The sequence below is a fragment of the Pteropus alecto genome, unplaced genomic scaffold, assembly GCF_000325575.1.
Source record: "Pteropus alecto unplaced genomic scaffold, ASM32557v1 scaffold113, whole genome shotgun sequence".
NCBI classification, from domain to species: domain Eukaryota; kingdom Metazoa; phylum Chordata; class Mammalia; order Chiroptera; family Pteropodidae; genus Pteropus; species Pteropus alecto.
In genome coordinates, this window is record NW_006433949.1 from 6,429,685 (window position 1) to 6,447,964 (window position 18,280).

The following is an 18,280-nucleotide window of genomic DNA, read 5'->3' on the forward strand; positions in this document are numbered from 1 at the left end:
AGAGGCGGTAGGATGGCGCCCCCTTGTGGTGACACTCTACCTTGCCAACTTGAATCTCACCTGAGGTTGCTAATTCCCTAAGGAAGATTGGTCCTTTTTTTTTTTTTAGTTTTTTTCTTTTTGTAATGCTAAATACTTTGTGCCTCCTGTAAAACAAGTTATTTCTAACCATCTAAGGACATCTTGACAAATTTTCAAGCTAGAGAAAATTTTCTCTGTGATATCAGGCTATTTAAAACTAAAAGGTACCCTATCCTATAGTTTAACTTTTAGTCCAGTCTTTTTTTCTTTCTTTAACCACTTTATTCAGATATACTTTTTTGTAATGCTAAATACTTTGTGCCTCCTGTAAAACAAGTTATTTCTAACCATCTAAGGACATCTTGACAAATTTTCAAGCTAGAGAAAATTTTCTCTGTGATATCAGGCTATTTAAAACTAAAAGGTACCCTATCCTATAGTTTAACTTTTAGTCCAGTCTTTTTTTCTTTCTTTAACCACTTTATTCAGATATACTTTACATGCCTACCCATTCTAAGTGTACAGCTCAGTGATTTTTAGTAAATTTATTGAGTTGTGAAACTATCACCATGTTCTGGTTTTAGAACATTTTTGCTGCCCCAAAAAGTTCCTTTATTCCTGTTTGCAGTCATTCCCCATTCCCACCACTAGCCCTAGGCAGCTACTGATCTTTCTGTCTCTTCAGATTTGCCTTTTCTGGACATTTCAAATAAATGAAATCATACTATATATAATCTTTTACTTTTGGCTTCCTTCACTTAGTATAGTATGTTTGAGGTTCCTCCACATTCTAGCTTGTATCAGTAGTTCTTTTTCATTGTTGAATAATATTCTGTTGTATGACTTTATCACATTATTTCTCCATTCATCAGTTGATGGATATTTGAATTGGTGGTTGTTTTCGGCTATTATGAATAACACTGTTATGAACACTTGCCTATATCTTTGTTTGGATATGTATTTTCATTTTGGCGGTGGTAAATACATAGGAGTAGAATTGCTGGATCATATGGTAAATTTGTTTAGCTTTTTAGGAAACCACCAAACTGTTTTCCAAAGTGGCCATACCATTTTACATTCCCACCAGCAATGTATAAGGATTCTAGTTTTTCCACATCCTTGAATTTTGCCCTACTCTTAATTTATATTTTTATGTTGCTTTGAGTTTAGTTTGCTCTTCTTCGTTTAGTTTCTTAAGAAAGAAATTTAGTTTATTAATTTTAAATCTTTCCGATCTTGACATTTAAAACTATATATTTCTCTTTAAGCACTGCCTTAGCTGCAACCCCAAAATTGATGTTGTGCTATTTTATTTCATTCAGTTCTACCTATTTTCTAATTTTCTTTGTAATCTCTTCTTTGACCCATGGGTTATTTAGAAGTACGTTGTTGAATTTTCAAATTTTAGGCATGTCTGTCTACGGCCATGCCACCCTGAACGGGCCCAATCTTGTCTGATCTTGGAAGCTAAGCAGGGTTGGGCCTGGATACCAGGTGCTGTAAGCGTAAAAAAAAAAAAAATTAGGCATATCTCACACTTCTTTCTGTTGTTGATTTCTAATTATCCTTTTGTAGTCAGAATTTTTTTATATGATTTCAAAATTTTTTAATTTCTTGAGACTTGTTTTATAGCCTAGCATATAGTATGTTCTAGAATATGTTTTAGATATACTTGAAAAGAATGTGTATTTTTCTAAGTGACATATTCTAAAGATGTCAGATTGAATTGGTCAGTAGTGTACAAATTTTCTATTTTTCTGTCTACTTGTTTTATCTGTTATCAAGAGTGGGGGATTTCCACCTAAATCTCCAACTATTTTTCTTTTATTGTGGCTAAATACATATAACACAATTTATCATCTTAATCATTTCTAAGTGTATAGTTCAGTAGTCTTAAGTACATTCATATTGTCGTACAATCACCACTAATTCGTCTCTGGAACTCTTTTCCTCTTGCAAAACTGAAACACTATACCCATTAAACAATAACCACCCATTCCGTCCTCTCTCCAGTTCCTGACAGGCACCCATCTACTTTCTGTTTCTATGATTTTGACTACTCTTAGATACCTAATATTAATGGAATCATACAGTATTTGTCTTTTTATTACTGGATTATTTCACTTAGCATGATGTCCTTCTTTGGCTCTTATAACCTTTTTTGATTTAAAGTTTATTTTGTCTGATATTAGCCACCCCTCCTTTTCTTTTGCTTACAATTTGCATGGAATATTTTTTTCCATCTTTTTTATTTCCAGCCTATTTATGTCTTTGGATCTGAAGTGAGTCTCTTGTCGATAGCATATAGTTGATTCATGTTTTTATATCCATTCTGCCAGTCTCTGTCTTTTGATTGGAGAGTTTCATCCATTTAGATTTATTATATTACTGATAAGGAAGGACTGCTGTTATTTTACTATTTGTTTTCTATATACCTTTAGCTTTTTTGCCTTTCATTACTCTTTCCTGCATTACTCTCTTCTCGTGTTTAGTCGATTTTTTGAGTGAAACATTGAAATTTCTTTCTTGTTTCTTTTGTGTATATTTTATAGCTGTTTTCTTCGTGGTCGCCATGAGGATTATATTAACATCCTAAAATTATACAGGCACACTTCACTTTATTGTGCTTCACAGATATTGCATTTTTTTTTTTTTGACAAATCGAAGGTCTGTGGCAACTCAGCACTGACCAAGTCTATAGGTACCATTTTTCCAACAACATTTGCTTACTTTGTGTGTCTATGTCACACCATGGTAATTCTCACAATATTTCAAGTAATAATGAAAAGAAAGAGTACAACTCACTGAAGGCTCAGATGATGGTTAGCATTTTTAGCAATAAAGTATTTATATATATATATGTTGCTTTTTTTTTAGACATAATGCTATTGCACACTTAATAGACTATAGCATAGTATAAACATAACTTTTATACGCACTGGGAAACCAAAAAATTTGTGTGACTTGCTTTATTGCAATATTCACGTTATTGCAGTATTCTAGAACCAAATCTGCAATATCTCCTAGGTATGCCTGTAACAGTCTAATTTGACTTTATAGCAGCTTAATGTTAATAACATATAAAAACTCCACTCTTTTACATCTCTGTCCCCACCTCTTTTAGTTGTTGGTGTCACAGATTTACATATTTATACATTGTGTCCAAAAAACATAAACTAATAATTCTTTTTAGTGCATTTGTCTCTTAAATTATTTATAACATGGGTCCCTAACCCCTGGGCTGCGGACTGGTACCAGTCCATGGCCTGTTAGGAACCCGGCCACGCAGCAGGAGATGAGTAGCCAGTGAGTAAGCAAAGTTCATTTGTATTTGCAGCCTCAGCTCCATCTCAAGATCATCAGGTGTTAGACTCTCATAGGAGCACTGGTCCTTAGTACCAAAAAGGTTGGGGACCACTTATGTAGAACATAAAAAATGTAGTTACAAACCAAAGTTGCAATAATATGACCTTTTATAATTACTCACATATTTACCTTTATTGAGATCTTTATTTCTTAATACAGCTTCGAGTTACTGTCTAATGTCCTTTTATTTCAACCTACAGGACTCCCTTTAATATTTTTTGCAGTGGTAACAAACTCCCTCAGCTTTTGTTTATCTGGAAATGTCTTACTTTCTCCCTCATTTTTTAAAGACAGTTTTGCCAGATAGAGTATTCTTGACTGACAGGCTTTTTTAGTTTTAGTGGTATTATATAATCTTTTAAAAATTTCATTTCCAAATTGTTAGCTGCTAGTATCTAGAAATTCAGTTGATATTTTTGTATATTGCCCTTATATCCTGCAATGTTGTTATATTCACCTATTAGTTCTGAAAGTGATTTTGTAGATTTATAGGTTCCTTTTAATTTTCTTTGTAGACAGTTATGTTGTCTGTGAATAAAGACAGTTTTACTTCTTTTTTGGTCTTTATGCCTTTTATTTTTCTTGCCTGATTGTACTGGCTTGGATATTCAGTACAAGGCCAAATGAAAGTGGTCAGATCTTAGGGAGAAGCAGTATTTCACATACTTAGCTTTTTATCAAAGGTAGAAACAATGAGTTTCTTGCCAGAGGATGGATGCCAAAGCTTTTCTCTACTGGGCACTAGCCACATGAGGCTGTTTAAATTTAAACTAAAGTTAAATAAAAGTAAAAATTGAATTCCTGAAATGTGTCTTACTGGATATATTTCAAATGCTTAAAAGCCACATGTAGCTAATGTGTACTATACTGAACAGTGCAAATACAGACAGCACTGGTCTAGAAGTTAAGACAAAATAACCCTGTAAAATGGAGAAGTTAGTTTAATTCGAAGGGATGGTTGTATTCTTTCCTGAAAGTTAGAGACACTAAACAGAGTGTTTGTTTTTGCTGACTTATCCAGGAAAGTATTTTAAAACTAGAAGAAACCAATCTAAAACTGATTGTTTTGATAGCTGCTTCAATAGAACTAATTTCTGATTTTATTCATACATCCTATAAATATTCACACTTTTACATTCTTCTGAAGAAGAACCTAATGCATAGGAAGCTCTTCTCCATATTTAGACATTAAAGTATGGTTAATTACTACTCAGCATTTTTTGCCTCTTAATCAGATTAGCTGTAAGTAGTACAACTTAAGGTAATATTAAAAGGATTCAGAATTAAGTGTGTAAGAATTTGTCTTGCAGATTTTTAATTTATCTTTCTCTGATCTTCATTATATCAAATACTAGCTGGGAAGACACTTCAAATCTTTAATATTGAGATGAAGAGTAAAATGAAGTCTCATACAATGGCAGAAGAGGTGATTTTCTGGAAATGGGTCTCTGTAAATACTGTTGCTCTGGTGACTGAGACCACAGTCTACCACTGGAGCATGGAAGGTGACTCCCAACCTGTGAAGATGTTTGATAGACATGCCAGTCTGGCAGGGTGCCAGATGATCCACTACCGGACTGACGAATACCAGAAGTGGCTGCTCCTCATCGGCATCTCAGCTCAGGTAAGCTTTTGGATGCCTTCAGGGACTGGCCTGACAGAACGCAGAGGTCTACTATTAGAGATGGTATAGGTGTGAGGCAGAAGAAATTGGCCCAAGGCTGAAAGAAATAGAGGTTATAAATAAATCCAAACTTTGACTCATCTAAGAACTTTAATTCAGCTTTGGCCCATTAAATGCTATATTCTATCAGATTACTGATATTTATTCTATAAACTATTTCTGACACTTTTGAGATTGTTGAGTGTGTTACTAATTCATGACCTTTTATAATGAAAGCAGTAATTTTCTGCCGTGCTTCCTTTTTTTTATTCCTGGAGGCACTTGAGGACTACAGGATGTTTGGCCTTAGATCTTTGTTAGCTGATCCTGGCCATTGAATGGTCTTCCATAGCCTATTGGGGAAGGTATGACTGAAGGATTCTAGTACTTAGAGAACTGTCAAGTGTTAAGTCAAGGAAGGCCTACAACATAGGGGACCTCTAAACAACATTTGCCAGCTATAAAAATACACTTTGGGAAGAAACTGTGTGCAAAGACATGGAAATGGAAGAGAATGGCTCTTTCTGAGAATGGCTTTTTCACAGTCATCAACCATGGCTGGTACCTGTAGGATATATAAGAGGCAGATGGAGGAGGATGGCTAGAGGGATGGGTGGGGGCAAGACGGAGGTGCATGTTCTATCCTGCAGGCAATGGGAGTTCTGCAGCAGGTTTTAAAGTGAGAATGATAGGATTTATTTTCCTTCTTAGCAGTGTGGTGGGGTTGAAATAATGCTATCAGTGACGTGGAGGATGGACCACCACGAAGACTGGAGGTTAGTTGACAGGCAGATACAGTAATAAAGCCATATAATGTTTTCTGGAGTGGAGACATGTATGAGAAAGGTGAAGAGTGAGCAAAGATAGAGGGAGTATTTCTCTCTACTTTGAAAGTCTCTAACATTTTGCAGCCCCCAGGAGAAATGAGCTATGTGTGATTTAGATGGAGGCAGTGGCATTGGAGAGGAACAGAAGAGGCAAGACTTCAGATTTTAGAAGTAAAATGGCTAGAACCTGGTGGTGGACTGGGTATCTATTTGGGAGAGGAGAGTTAAATGATGGCAATTGTCTTGAAATGGGACATAGGTGAGGGAGAGTTGAAATAATTTCATCTTCTGTAATGTACTGACAAGTTTGTCTTACCAGGTGACCTGGGAGTTCTTTGGTATAATTCCAGGGGCTTGCTTAGAGTCACAGAACTTTTCAGTGATAAGCCCACGGCTTCTGTTTAGCCCGTTATTTGTTTGTCAGGGCTGAGGGTTAAGCGGGAGTGACAGTGTATTTGTAGGAAACATCAAATATGAGATAATGGACATTCTCATTGTTCCTGCACATGAAATAACATTATAATGATATCACCCCTAAAAGAGCTTATTTGTGTCTGATTGCCAAGGCTTACATGAAAGGAATAATTTTATACCCAGGACCTTTTCTGCACTGTATCATCTGTTAGCTGGAATTACTGTTTACTTCTGAAAGGATTTGAATGCTGCTGGCCCTCATGGTAAGCAGAGGTTGCAGACAGTTCAAGTGTTGCTAATGGAAATGAGTACAGGGGAACATTTGTGATATGAGAGGTGAGGAGTCTAAGTATGCTGAGAAAATTTATGAGTTCACAAACACAGATCGAATCTCTGTAACATTGTTGTAATGGTAAATATTCAAGGCAGTATGGGTGTGAAAAGAAAGACTTGATTTACTCTACCTTTGTGAGGCCAGGAGGGCAACTGGGAGAGCACTCTTGCACAGCCTCTCTATGCTGTTCAAGAGTCATTGGGAAAGCTATGCATGTTTGAGCTTTTATGTTGCTTTCAGAAAGAAGCCCTCTAAAGTTACAGAACCCTAAACCAAGAGAATTATTCACAGTATAGCCTTTATCACTCTTCCTTTCGTTGCCCATAAAACTTTTTGCTTTTGAGGTCCCTATTTATTCTGTTAAGCTGAGTCTTTCTTCTGAATCTGGTCTGGAAATGTGTTTCTTCCCCCAGAAATGAAAACATATGAGGGACTGGACAGAAACGGAGCTTTAAACTCAGACTCATAAAACTAGATTGTAGTTAATTCTTTCTATACTTATTATCTGCCTCTAATATTTTCTCAAAAGCCTCTTGCTCCAATTTTACTAGAGTACTTAACGTTTATTCTTCTAAACCAGAGGTCAGCAATTTTTTTCTATAAAGATTCAGATAGTAAATGTTTTTAGTTTTGTGGGCCATATGGCCTCTGTTGCTACTATTCAACTCACAAGTTTTAGTACAGGCAGCCATAGACAATATGTAAACGAATCGGTGTGGTTACATACTAATACAACTTTACTTACAAAGACAGATGAAACAAACCATACAGAAATAAAAAGAGCCTATGGCCATGCTACCCTGAACAAGCCCAATCTCGTGTGTCTCGGAAGCTAAGCAGGGTCGGGCCTGTTTAGTACTTGGATGGGAGACCACCTAGGAAGACCAGGTGCTGTAGGCGTAAAAAATAAAAAATAAGGGATTGTAAGCGGTCAAGGTCCTTGCAATCTGTGAGGTCAACGAAGGGTTGCCTCACCTAAAAAATAAAAAAAAAATAAAAATAAAATTTTTAAAAAAGAAATAAAAAGAATCACTAGGAAATATTACAAACATCGTATGCCTGTAAGTTAGAAAAGTTAGATGAAAGGACTAATTCCTAGAAAGACATAGATTACTGAAAATAACTCAGGAAGAAATAGAAATCTGAAAAGTCCTACAAGTTAAGACATTAAATTAATGGGGAAAATAAAAACTACCTACAAAGGAAATTTCTGGCTCCAGATGGCTTCACTGATAAATTCTACCAGATATTTAAAGAATTAATACCAATCCTTCACAAAGTTTTTCAAAACATAGAAGTAGGAATACTTCTAAGTTCACTTTATGAAGCCAGGAATACCCATACCAAAACCAGGCAAAAACAAAAAACTATAGGCCACTATTCCCTATGAATATAGATGAAAAAATCTTCAACAATACACTAGCTTGCATATACAAGTATATGTAGTATTCCATTGATAACTGCTTCATTAAATTTAACCATGAATGATGACACAAAATAAAATTCAATTTTAAATTAAAAAAATGCACTAACTGAATCCAGCAACATATAAAAAGAATTGTACACTGTAACCAAGTGAGATTTATCCCAGGAATACAAGGTATGTTTAATATCCAAAAATCAATTAACATAACATACAATCTTAATAGAATAAAAGATAAAAACCATTTGGTCATCTCAGTAGCCACAGAAAGAGCAACAAAATTCAACACCCTTTCATGATAAAAATGCTCATCAGACTAGGAAAAGAAGGGAACTTCCTCTACCTGATAAAGGGCATCTGTGAAATACACACAATTAACATCTTATTTAATGGTGAAAACTAATAGTTTTCCCTCAAGATCATGAACAAGACAAGGATGTCCACTCTTGTTGCTTCTTTTCAACACTGGACTTAGAGGTTGTAGCCAGAGCAATTAGGCCAGAAAAAAATAAGAGACATCCAGATTTGAAAAGAAGAATTAAAACTATTTCTATTTGCAGATAATATGATCCTATATATTGAAAATCTTACCTAATTGAATAAAACACTTTTAGAACTAACAAGTTAAGCAAGGTTGCAGAATACAAGGTAGAGATACAGAAATCAATTATGTTTCTACACACTTCCAATAGAAATGCAAAAATGAAATTAGGAAAACAATTCCATTCAGAATAGCATCAAAAAAATACTTAAGGATAAATTTAATAAAAGTGCAAAATGTATACTTTGAAAACTACAAAACGTTTTTTGATGTAATGTAAGACAATCTAAACAAATGGAAAAAAACACGCCAGGTTCCTGGATCAGAATGCTTAATATTTTTAAGATGGTAATACTCCCCAAATTGATCTACAGATCCATTGTAATCTAGGATACCAACTAGCTTCTTTGCAGAAATTGACAAGCTAATCCTAAAATTTATATGAAGTTGCAAGGAACTTAGAACGGCCAAAACAATCTTGAGAAAAACAAAGGAAATTAGGAATATTCATGCTTTCCAATTTCAAAGCATGCAGAAAACCTATAGTAATCAAGAGAGTATGGTACTGACATAAGAATAAACATACAGATCAATAGATTGAGAGTCCAAATATGTACCCTTACATTTATGGTCAATTGATTTTTGACAAGGATGCCAAGGCAGTTCAGTGGAGGAAAGAATAGCTCAGCAAATGGTTTGAGGACACTGGATATCCATATTCAAAAGCATGAAATTAGACTCCTACTTCTCATCAGACTAAAAAAAAAAAAATAACTCAAAATGGATCAGACCTAAATGTAAGAGCTGAAACTATAAAACTCTTAGAAGAAAACATAAGAATAAATCTTAGTGACTTTAACTTAAGCAAAGCAACAAAGGAAAAATAGATAAATTGGACATCAAAATTAAAATCTTTTGTGCTACAAATGATACCATGAAGAAAGTGAAAAAGTAACCTACCATTTGGAGAAAATATTTCAAAATCATATATCTGATAAGGGATTTGTATCCAGAATACGTAAAGAACTCTTACAACTTAGTAATCAAAAGACAAATAATCTAGTTTAAAAAGGGTAAATTATTTGAACAGACAGTTCACCAAGAAGATACACAAATGGCCAATAAGCACATGAAGCTGTTCAACACCGTTAGTCATTGTGGAAATACAAATCAAAACCACGATGAGATATCACTTCACACCTACTACGATGGCTGTAATAAAAAAGATAGGAAATAAAAAGTGTTGCCAAGGATGTGGAGAAATTAGAACCCTTGTATGTTGCTGGTAAGGATGTAAAAATGGCACAGCTATTATGGAAAACAGGCGAGTCATCAAAAAGTTAAACATAGAGCTACCATGTGACCTAGGAATTCTACTCTTAGTTATATACCCAAGAGAAGTGAAAGCATACGTTCACACAAAATATTATACGTAGAATAATAAGATTGGTGGAGTAAGGACCTCTGAAAATCTCCATAAAAGCATTATGAGAACACTGGCAAAGTTGTCAAAATGAAGTTTTTTAGAACTCTGGAAACTAACCACAGGCTTGTATAAATCCAAAGAAGTTTTATTTAAGAAAATTTGCTATCTCAGAGCAGCAAGCTTGGTGGCATTTTTAACTTGCCCTATTCACATCCCCCTCTCTCCAGATTTATAATAGCCCTGAAAACCAATAGCTCCATAAATTGGTAAAATCCAGTAACCTAATAGCTTCCGAAAGAGTCAGAATGGTTTAGAGATGCCTCGAAAGCACCTTTTCCAGATAAAATTTATTATTTGGCCTGTCTCCACTCACAGGCCTTATCTTTATTTGACTTGGTTCAGTCTTGCTCAGTGCAAACAGCCTTATTCCCTAGGATATTTGTAGTAAACCATCAGCAGCAATTGTTGAACATAAGCTGCTTGAAGGTATGATACCAATTGAGACAAATAGGAAACTGACCAAAAAAATTAAAAAGGAAAGCTGTGGAATGAGATGTTCATAGGGGCCTTTCAAAAGCTTCAACATATTCTTGGGACTCTAGAGGGCCATGTGCATGCACAGTGCAGTGTACATATCCAAGAAAGAATTGACAAGGCCCTAAGTTCTCAGGTTAATCTTGATGCTCTGCACACAAGGAGAAAGTGAGACCAAGACAGAATTTTAAACTGCCTGCCAGAACATCAAAGGTATGTCTCAACACACACACATAACAGCCTCTCAGCAAAGGCTGAGATTCACAGTATTTAAGGAATCCCTTTCAGCTCATTAACTGACCATTAAGGTAATTAAATAGAGACTTAACTGACCACATAAGACAAAGAATACAGACTTTACAAAATTAGTTCAAGAAATTCACGAAACAGACAGCAATAATAAACCTAGGTAACAGTGGCGGGGAGTATCTGCTTTCCAGAGTTGTCACATTACATTATTTAAAATGTCCAGTTTTCAACAAAACTATGAGATATGCAAAGAAATAAAATATAGTCCATACTCAAAAAAAAAAAAATAATAGAGACTGTTTTGAGGAAGCCCACACATTGGAGTTACTTCTAAAAAGACTTTAAATCAGCTATTTTAAATATGTTCAAAGATCTGATGGAAACTATGTCTAAATAACAGTATGAGAACAATGTCTCACCACATAGATCATAGCAACAAAGAACTAGGAGGTGTAAAAAAGTAAGAGAGACTTCTAAACCTGTGGAACTCCATCAAGTGGGCCAACGTACAAATAATGGGAGTCCCAGAAGAAGGAGAGAGAGAGAGAGAAAGGAGAAGAAAGATATTTGAAGAAATAATGATCAGAAACTTCCCAAATTTGGTGAAAACCTTTAATGTACACAGCCAGAAGCTCAAAGAGATCCACAGATAGACATATAATTAAACTATCAAAAGACAAAGAGAGACTCTTGAAAGCAGCAAAGGAGAAGCAAACTAATCTTATACAAGGGTCTCAGTGAGATTAACACCTGATTTCTCACTGGAAACCCTGGAAGCCTAAAAGCAGTGGGATGACATATTCAAAGTGCTTTTTTTAAAAAAAAAGACTATCAACCAAAAATTCTATATCCAGCAAAACTACCCTTCAGATATTGAAGGGAGAATTAAGGCATTCCCAGATAAACAAATACTGAGAGAATTTGTCTCTAACAAGATCTGCCCTGTAAAAAATACTAAAGAGAATCCTTCAGGAAGAAATAGAAGGACACAAGTCAGTAACTCGAACTGACATGAAGCACTGATATAAGTATCAAAATAGGCAAATTTAAAAGACTGTATAAGTGTATTTTTTGTTTATAACCTTTTTCCCCTCCTGTCTGAGTTAAAAGACAACTACATAAAGCAATAACTATAAATCTGTGTTGATAGGTATATAAAGTATATAAAGATGTAATTTATATGACAATAATAGTACAAAGGAAGGGGAGGAATGGAGATATAAAGGAGCAAAGTTTTTGTATACTATTGAAATTATATTGATATTAATCCAAATTAGATTGTTAATAAAAGGTTAATTATAATCCCAGGCAACCACTAAGAAAATAACTTTTAAAAAATTGTAAAAGAAATAATAAGATAATTGAAATGACACACTAGAAAATATCTAACACAAAAGAAGGCAGTAATGAAGGAATAGAGAAATGAAAAAGATGTTAAGACAGAAAACAAATAGCAAAATGGCAGAAGTAAATCCTACCTTGTCAGCAATTGCATTAAATGGATTACAGACTCCAATAAAAAGGCAGGGATTGGTAGAATATTTTTTAACTGTATGCTATCTATAAGAAACACACTTTAAATTCAAAGCCATAGTAAAATGATTTTGAGGTATCTCATGCAAACTGTACCCAAGTACTGAATTGGCTATATTAATATCAGGTAAAATAGATGTTAAGATAAACATTATTACTAAAATCTTATACACAGATGTTCATAGCAGCAGTATTTATTCTAGCCAAAAAGTGGAAACAAGCCAAATGTCCATCAGCTGATTCATAAATAAAATTTATATCCATACAATGGAATATTAATTTTATGGTAAAAAGAAACGAAGAACTGATATATGTTATACCATGATTAACCTTGGAAATACTAAGCTAAATGAAAGATGTCACAAAAGACCACATATTACATAAGAATAGTTATATGTGGAAACAGAAAATAAGTAGTTGCTTAGACTGGGGGTGGGAATATAGGAGGTGGGGATGAGGATCTACTGCTAATAAAGTTTCTTTTAAAGGTGAAAGTGTTCTGAAATTACATTGTAGTAATGGTTGCACAATCCTGTGAATAAACTTAAAAAAAAAAAACATTGAATGATATACTTTAAACAAATGATTTATATGATATGTGAATTGTTTCTCAATTAAGTTGTTAAAAATACCTTAGGGAATCATGCCCATTTACAAAGAAGTCATCATGTTTGAGAAAATATTTTAAAAGACTAAATTACAAGGTTGCTTATCTATGCTTTACTGACAAAATAAAAACCAGCAAAAAAATTCGTGAAGGGTTAAAGAAGTACAAATTAGTAGTCGATAGTTGGGCATGGGGAGCATGTCAGAGGGAATGTAGTTAGCATTAATATGATGGCTAAGTGGAGGGCCGAGAAGGGAGGGAGCATTTGTGGGGATAGTTTTATGAACATTATAAATATCTAACCAATGTGCTATATACTTGAAACTAATTTAAATAAATAAATTTATTTTAAAAAATTCATGCTAGAAACTCATTTTATTCTCACAACACTTCAGGCACCAAAGGTGCTGGTTTTTCTACATCAAGCAGTTCTCCAGTTTTCTGTGGACACCAGCTAGGTGTCCAAGAATTCTCTTCAGTTCTGACACTAACTACCTGGGGTTAGTGCAGACCCCACAGGTTAAGCACTCAGTCCTACAAGACTGCCCCAGTCCTTTCAGATGCCAGTCTCAAGTACCCAGCCACCTTGACTTCTGACAGACAAGCTAGACATCAGGGTTCCCACACACCCCTCCTCAGGTTTAATAATTTGCTAGAATAGCTCATAGAAATCAGGAAGGCACTTTACTTAACTATTTCTGGTTTGTTATAAAGGATACAGTTTAGGAATAGCCAAATAGAAGAGATGCATAAGGCAAGGCAGGGGGGAAGGGGGATGTGTGTGGAGTTTCCAAGCCCTCTGCAGGTGGTGCATCCTCCCAGCACCTTGATGTATTCACCAATGTTGACAGTCTCCATTTTTATGGAGATTTATTGGTCATTTGTGATTAACTCAATCTCCAGCCCCTCTTCCCTTTCCAGAGGTCAAGATGGGGTGGAGCTGAAAGTACCAACTGCTCTAATCATGCCTTGGTCTTTCTGGGACCAGACCCCTTCCTGAAGCTGTCTACCCGCCCCCAGTCACCAGTCATTTCATTAGCATACAAAAAGTTACTCATCACTCTGGAGATTCTAAGGGTCTTAGAAGCTTTTGTGTTAGAAACCAGGTACTAAGACGAAATATAACAAAAGATGCTCCTATTACTCATATCACTTAGGAAATTAAAAGAGTTTTAGGAATTCTGTGCCAAGCACCAGAGATGAAGACTACATATATATTTCTTTTTATATTACAATATCATGCAAACATTCAACAACAAAAACTCCAAGAACGTAAGCATAGACATGTAGACCAAAGGAATAGAATTGAGAGTCTAGGAATAAACCCACACATCTATAGTCAATTGATTTTTGATGAGGATGTCAAGACCATTCAATGGGGAGAAGTATTCTCTTCAACAAATGGTGCTGGGACAGCTGGATATCTACATGCAAAAGGATGGACTTGGGCCCCTACATCACACCATGTACAAAAGTTAGCTCAAATGGATCACAAGACTAAAACTATAAAACCTTTCGAAGAAAACATGGGAAATATGCATTACTTTGTATTTTGGCAGTAGATTCTTAGGTATAATAGCAAAAATGTGAGCAACAAAAGAAAAAAATAAATTGAACTTTATCAAAATTAAACACTTGTACACCAAAGGATATTGTCAAGAAAGCGAAAAGACACCCTATGGAATTAGAGAAAGTATTCACAAATTGTATATCTAAGAGTCTAGTATCTAGAATATGTAGAGAACACCTACAACTCAACAAAAAAGATGTCCCAATATAAAAAAGGGGATGAAGATTTGAATAGACATTTCTCCAGAGAAGATACACAAATAGCCAACAAGCATCATTAGTCACTGAGGAATAGCAAATTAAAACCACAATGAAGTACCCCCCACAAAGGTAATTGTAATTTTTTTTTTAATGGAAAAAATAACTATCGGCAAGGTTGTGGATGGAGTACGTGGAACCCTTGTACTTTAGTAGTGGGAATGTAGAATGATTCAGCTGCTCTGGAAAACAGTTTGACCAATTCTCAAAAAGTTAAATACAGAGTTACCATTTGACATAGCATCTCCACTCCTAGGTATATACCCAAGAGAAATAATGACAACATATGTCCACACACACACAAAAATATACACAATTGTTTACAGCAGCATTATGCATAACAGCCAAAGTATGGAAACAATCCAGATATCCATCAGTTGATGAATGGATAAACAAATGTGGTTTATATATAAAATGGAACGTCATTGAGCCCTAAAAAGATATGAAGTACTAATATATGCTATAACATGTGTAAACCTCAAAAACCTCACTAAGTGAAAGAAATCGTACACAAAAGGTCACATATTTTACAATTCCATTTATGTGGCATATTTAGGTAAATCTATAGAAACAGCAGATTGGTGGCAGGGGAGCTGGGTTGGGGACTAACTGATGAGCACAGGGATTTCTTTTGGGTGATTAAAAATGTTTTTAAACTACATAGAGGTGGTAGTCGCACAACATTGTGACTATATTAAATGCCACGGAATTACACACTTTTAAATGGTTAATTTTATGTGAATTTCATCTCAACAAAAGGAGTTGGGGAACATGAGTGGATTTTGGCCCACAGGCCTTACTTTGCCATCTCTTATTGTAAATTTTACTCCTCTGTTTGAAACAACTTTTCCTCTACAGGTAGTCAGTCTTGTTACTTATTGAGAAGCCTTCTCTGATTCACTGGACTGGGTGAGGTCACAGCATCTCTCGCTTTCCTGTGTCATAGCAGCAATCTATATTGCAGTTGCTTGCTTCCTTGCTAGAAACATTCATCACCTGTCCTTAAGTGAAAGACCTATGTCATTCATTTTCCTTATCCTTAGCCTCTCATACAGGGCATGACACAAAGCATTTTTCTGTTGAATCTTTGCTAGCTATGGTCCTTGATGTGCCTTTGCCGAAAGCACACATAATAACTCAGCATCCCTTGAGGTGGCCCTCACCTGGCAGGAGCCTAAGGCTTAGAAGCAGGTGTGTCACTGGCCCAAGGCCACATGTGGCCTCTGGTCCGTGAATTTCAGACAGCGTGTAAGAGCCCAGATCTCCAGTCTTAAGCTTAGGTGTTCTGTCTGCTCTGCCCCTTCGTCTGAGCTTCAGTTTCATTTTCTCTAGCATGGAGACTCAAATATACTGTCACCGTGTTGCTGAAAATCTTCCCATAGTCTTCAGGGGAGAGTGAGCCTTATCTTTCTTACTCTCACTTTAAAATTTCCTTGTTCATTTTTCTGTTAGAGCACATACCCTTTATTTATTGGTTGCTCCCCTATTTCTCCCTACTTTCAACCGTTAGCATCTACTTGTCTATTTTCTGTCTCTCTAAATTTCTCTATTTGGGATATTTCAAATGTAGAATCATTCTACAACTAGTTTCTTTCACTTTGCATGTTTTAAAAATTCATCCATGTTGTAGCATGAATCAGTACTCTGTATAGTAACTTTAACATAAGCCTGTGCAATAGAAAATACAATAGAAAAGGTCTTTACAAATAAAAAAGTGAAAGCCTTTGTTTCCCCCTTTTAAGGAGATGTAGGTGGGTGGGGAATCACTTGAAGATCTGAATTTACCCACAGACTGCATGGGGGCAGAAATGATGGTTTGAATGTTGAATTCTAAAAGCTTGAACTGTGATTCTTTCTGGTTCCATTTACTTAGCTTTTTGAGCATTTGACATTGGATATAAATGTATTAAAATTCTTTGTTGGAAAATGTAAGTTCTAAGTTTTATAAAAGATATTAGTCTTATTGGTTGTATTAAATACATTTTTGCTATTTATAAATTTCAGAAAACACAAACAGTTTTTAAAATTAGGTCATAATCTCATCTTCCTGATTTAACTACTCTTAATACTTGGGAGTTTTTCCTCCCAAGGCTTACTTTCTATGAATATATGTATGTCAGTGCATGTATACACGTGCGCATATACACACACATTCTATGAACGTATATACATACACGTTATATACTCATATATACTTGTGTGTATACACACATACATTATGCTTAAATTAGGATCATTTGACTAATTTGTAGTCTTATTTTTTTCTCATCTTGTGATATGTTGTAGCCATCTTTCCACATCAAATTTACAATAGCTAAAGGCTTATTTTTTATTAGAAGAACTATGTCAACATATGATACTTTAATTCTAGAAACGTTTGGTTAACAATTGTTTACATTCGTCTCTTTTTTCCCCCTTTTATTGCACAATGTCTTTTCTTAGCAAAACCGTGTGGTTGGGGCAATGCAGCTTTACTCTGTGGACAGGAAGGTCTCACAGCCCATAGAAGGCCATGCCGGTGCCTTTGCAGAGTTCAAGAGCGAGGGGAATGCCAAACCTGCCACCCTTTTCTGCTTTGCTGTACGCAGTCCCTCAGGGGGCAAGGTAAGTTCTAGTCCGCTTTGTCTTTTCCTCCAGAAAAGCATCCTGGTCTGTTAGGTGTCTCTACGAGTGTCATTGGTAGCCACTTAGCTGACATTTCAAAACCAGAATATAATTGAGTATGGGGGATGGCCTGCAGATGCTTTATGTGAATGAAGGCTCTTGCTATATTTAGAATCTCTCACCTATTATACATGTTGGTGGTTTTGCAGCCAACCTTTGCATAAAGTTAGAAACCTGAAGTCAGCTACTGATTAATTGGTCCCTCTCCCTTAAAAATCCTCTTTGACAGAGTCTACTGAGCATGAGCTAGGCACTGGGGTTGTAGGTTTGTGCTCTCACGCATCAGCCTCACGGAGGCTACAGCTGTGAAAGAGCCAGTGCATGTCATCCTGACCTACGTTACTGAGGTCCTACATTACTGAGGCAAGGTTCTCCCCAGGGGAGCTATAGAGAGGAGAGGCTCTGCCTTCAGAGCAAGTTGAGTTTTGTTAGGCTCAGGGGCATGACCAGTACTTGTTTGGCAGAGCTGAGTGGTGGAGGTGTGGAGGTATAGGAGTTCATGATGTCAGAAGACCTGAGGTTCCACCATGGCACACTTGGAATGCTGCCTCAAAACAGAGTCCGATCCAGCAATTGCACTTCTGGATTTTTATCCAAAGAAAACCAAAACAATAATTTGTAAAGATCTATGCACCCTTATGTTTGTGGCAGCACAATTTACAATAGCCAAAGATATGGAAGCAACCTAAATGCCCATCAGCAGTCGATTGGATAAAGAAGTTATGGTTCATATATACAGTGGAATATTACTCAGCCATTAAAAAAATGAAATCTTGCCATTTGCAATGACATGGATGGACCTAGAGGTTATTATGCTGAGTGACATAAGTCAGAGAAAGATAGATACCATA

General features: G+C 35.7%; 1 protein-coding gene and 1 pseudogene across 1 annotated transcript in view; both read left to right on the forward strand.

Annotated features, from left to right (window-relative positions):
• The window catches only part of CLTCL1 (clathrin heavy chain like 1), an 85,457-nt gene that overhangs the window by 17,003 nt on the left and 50,174 nt on the right, over positions 1–18,280 (forward strand). Inside the window, exons 3-4 of the mRNA XM_015586793.2 lie at positions 4,743–5,011; positions 17,208–17,369. Coding sequence (XP_015442279.1) covers positions 4,743–5,011; positions 17,208–17,369 — 431 coding nt within the window. The remainder of the gene's footprint in view (positions 1–4,742; positions 5,012–17,207; positions 17,370–18,280) is intronic.
• Positions 7,408–7,525, forward strand: LOC112477244 (annotated as a pseudogene).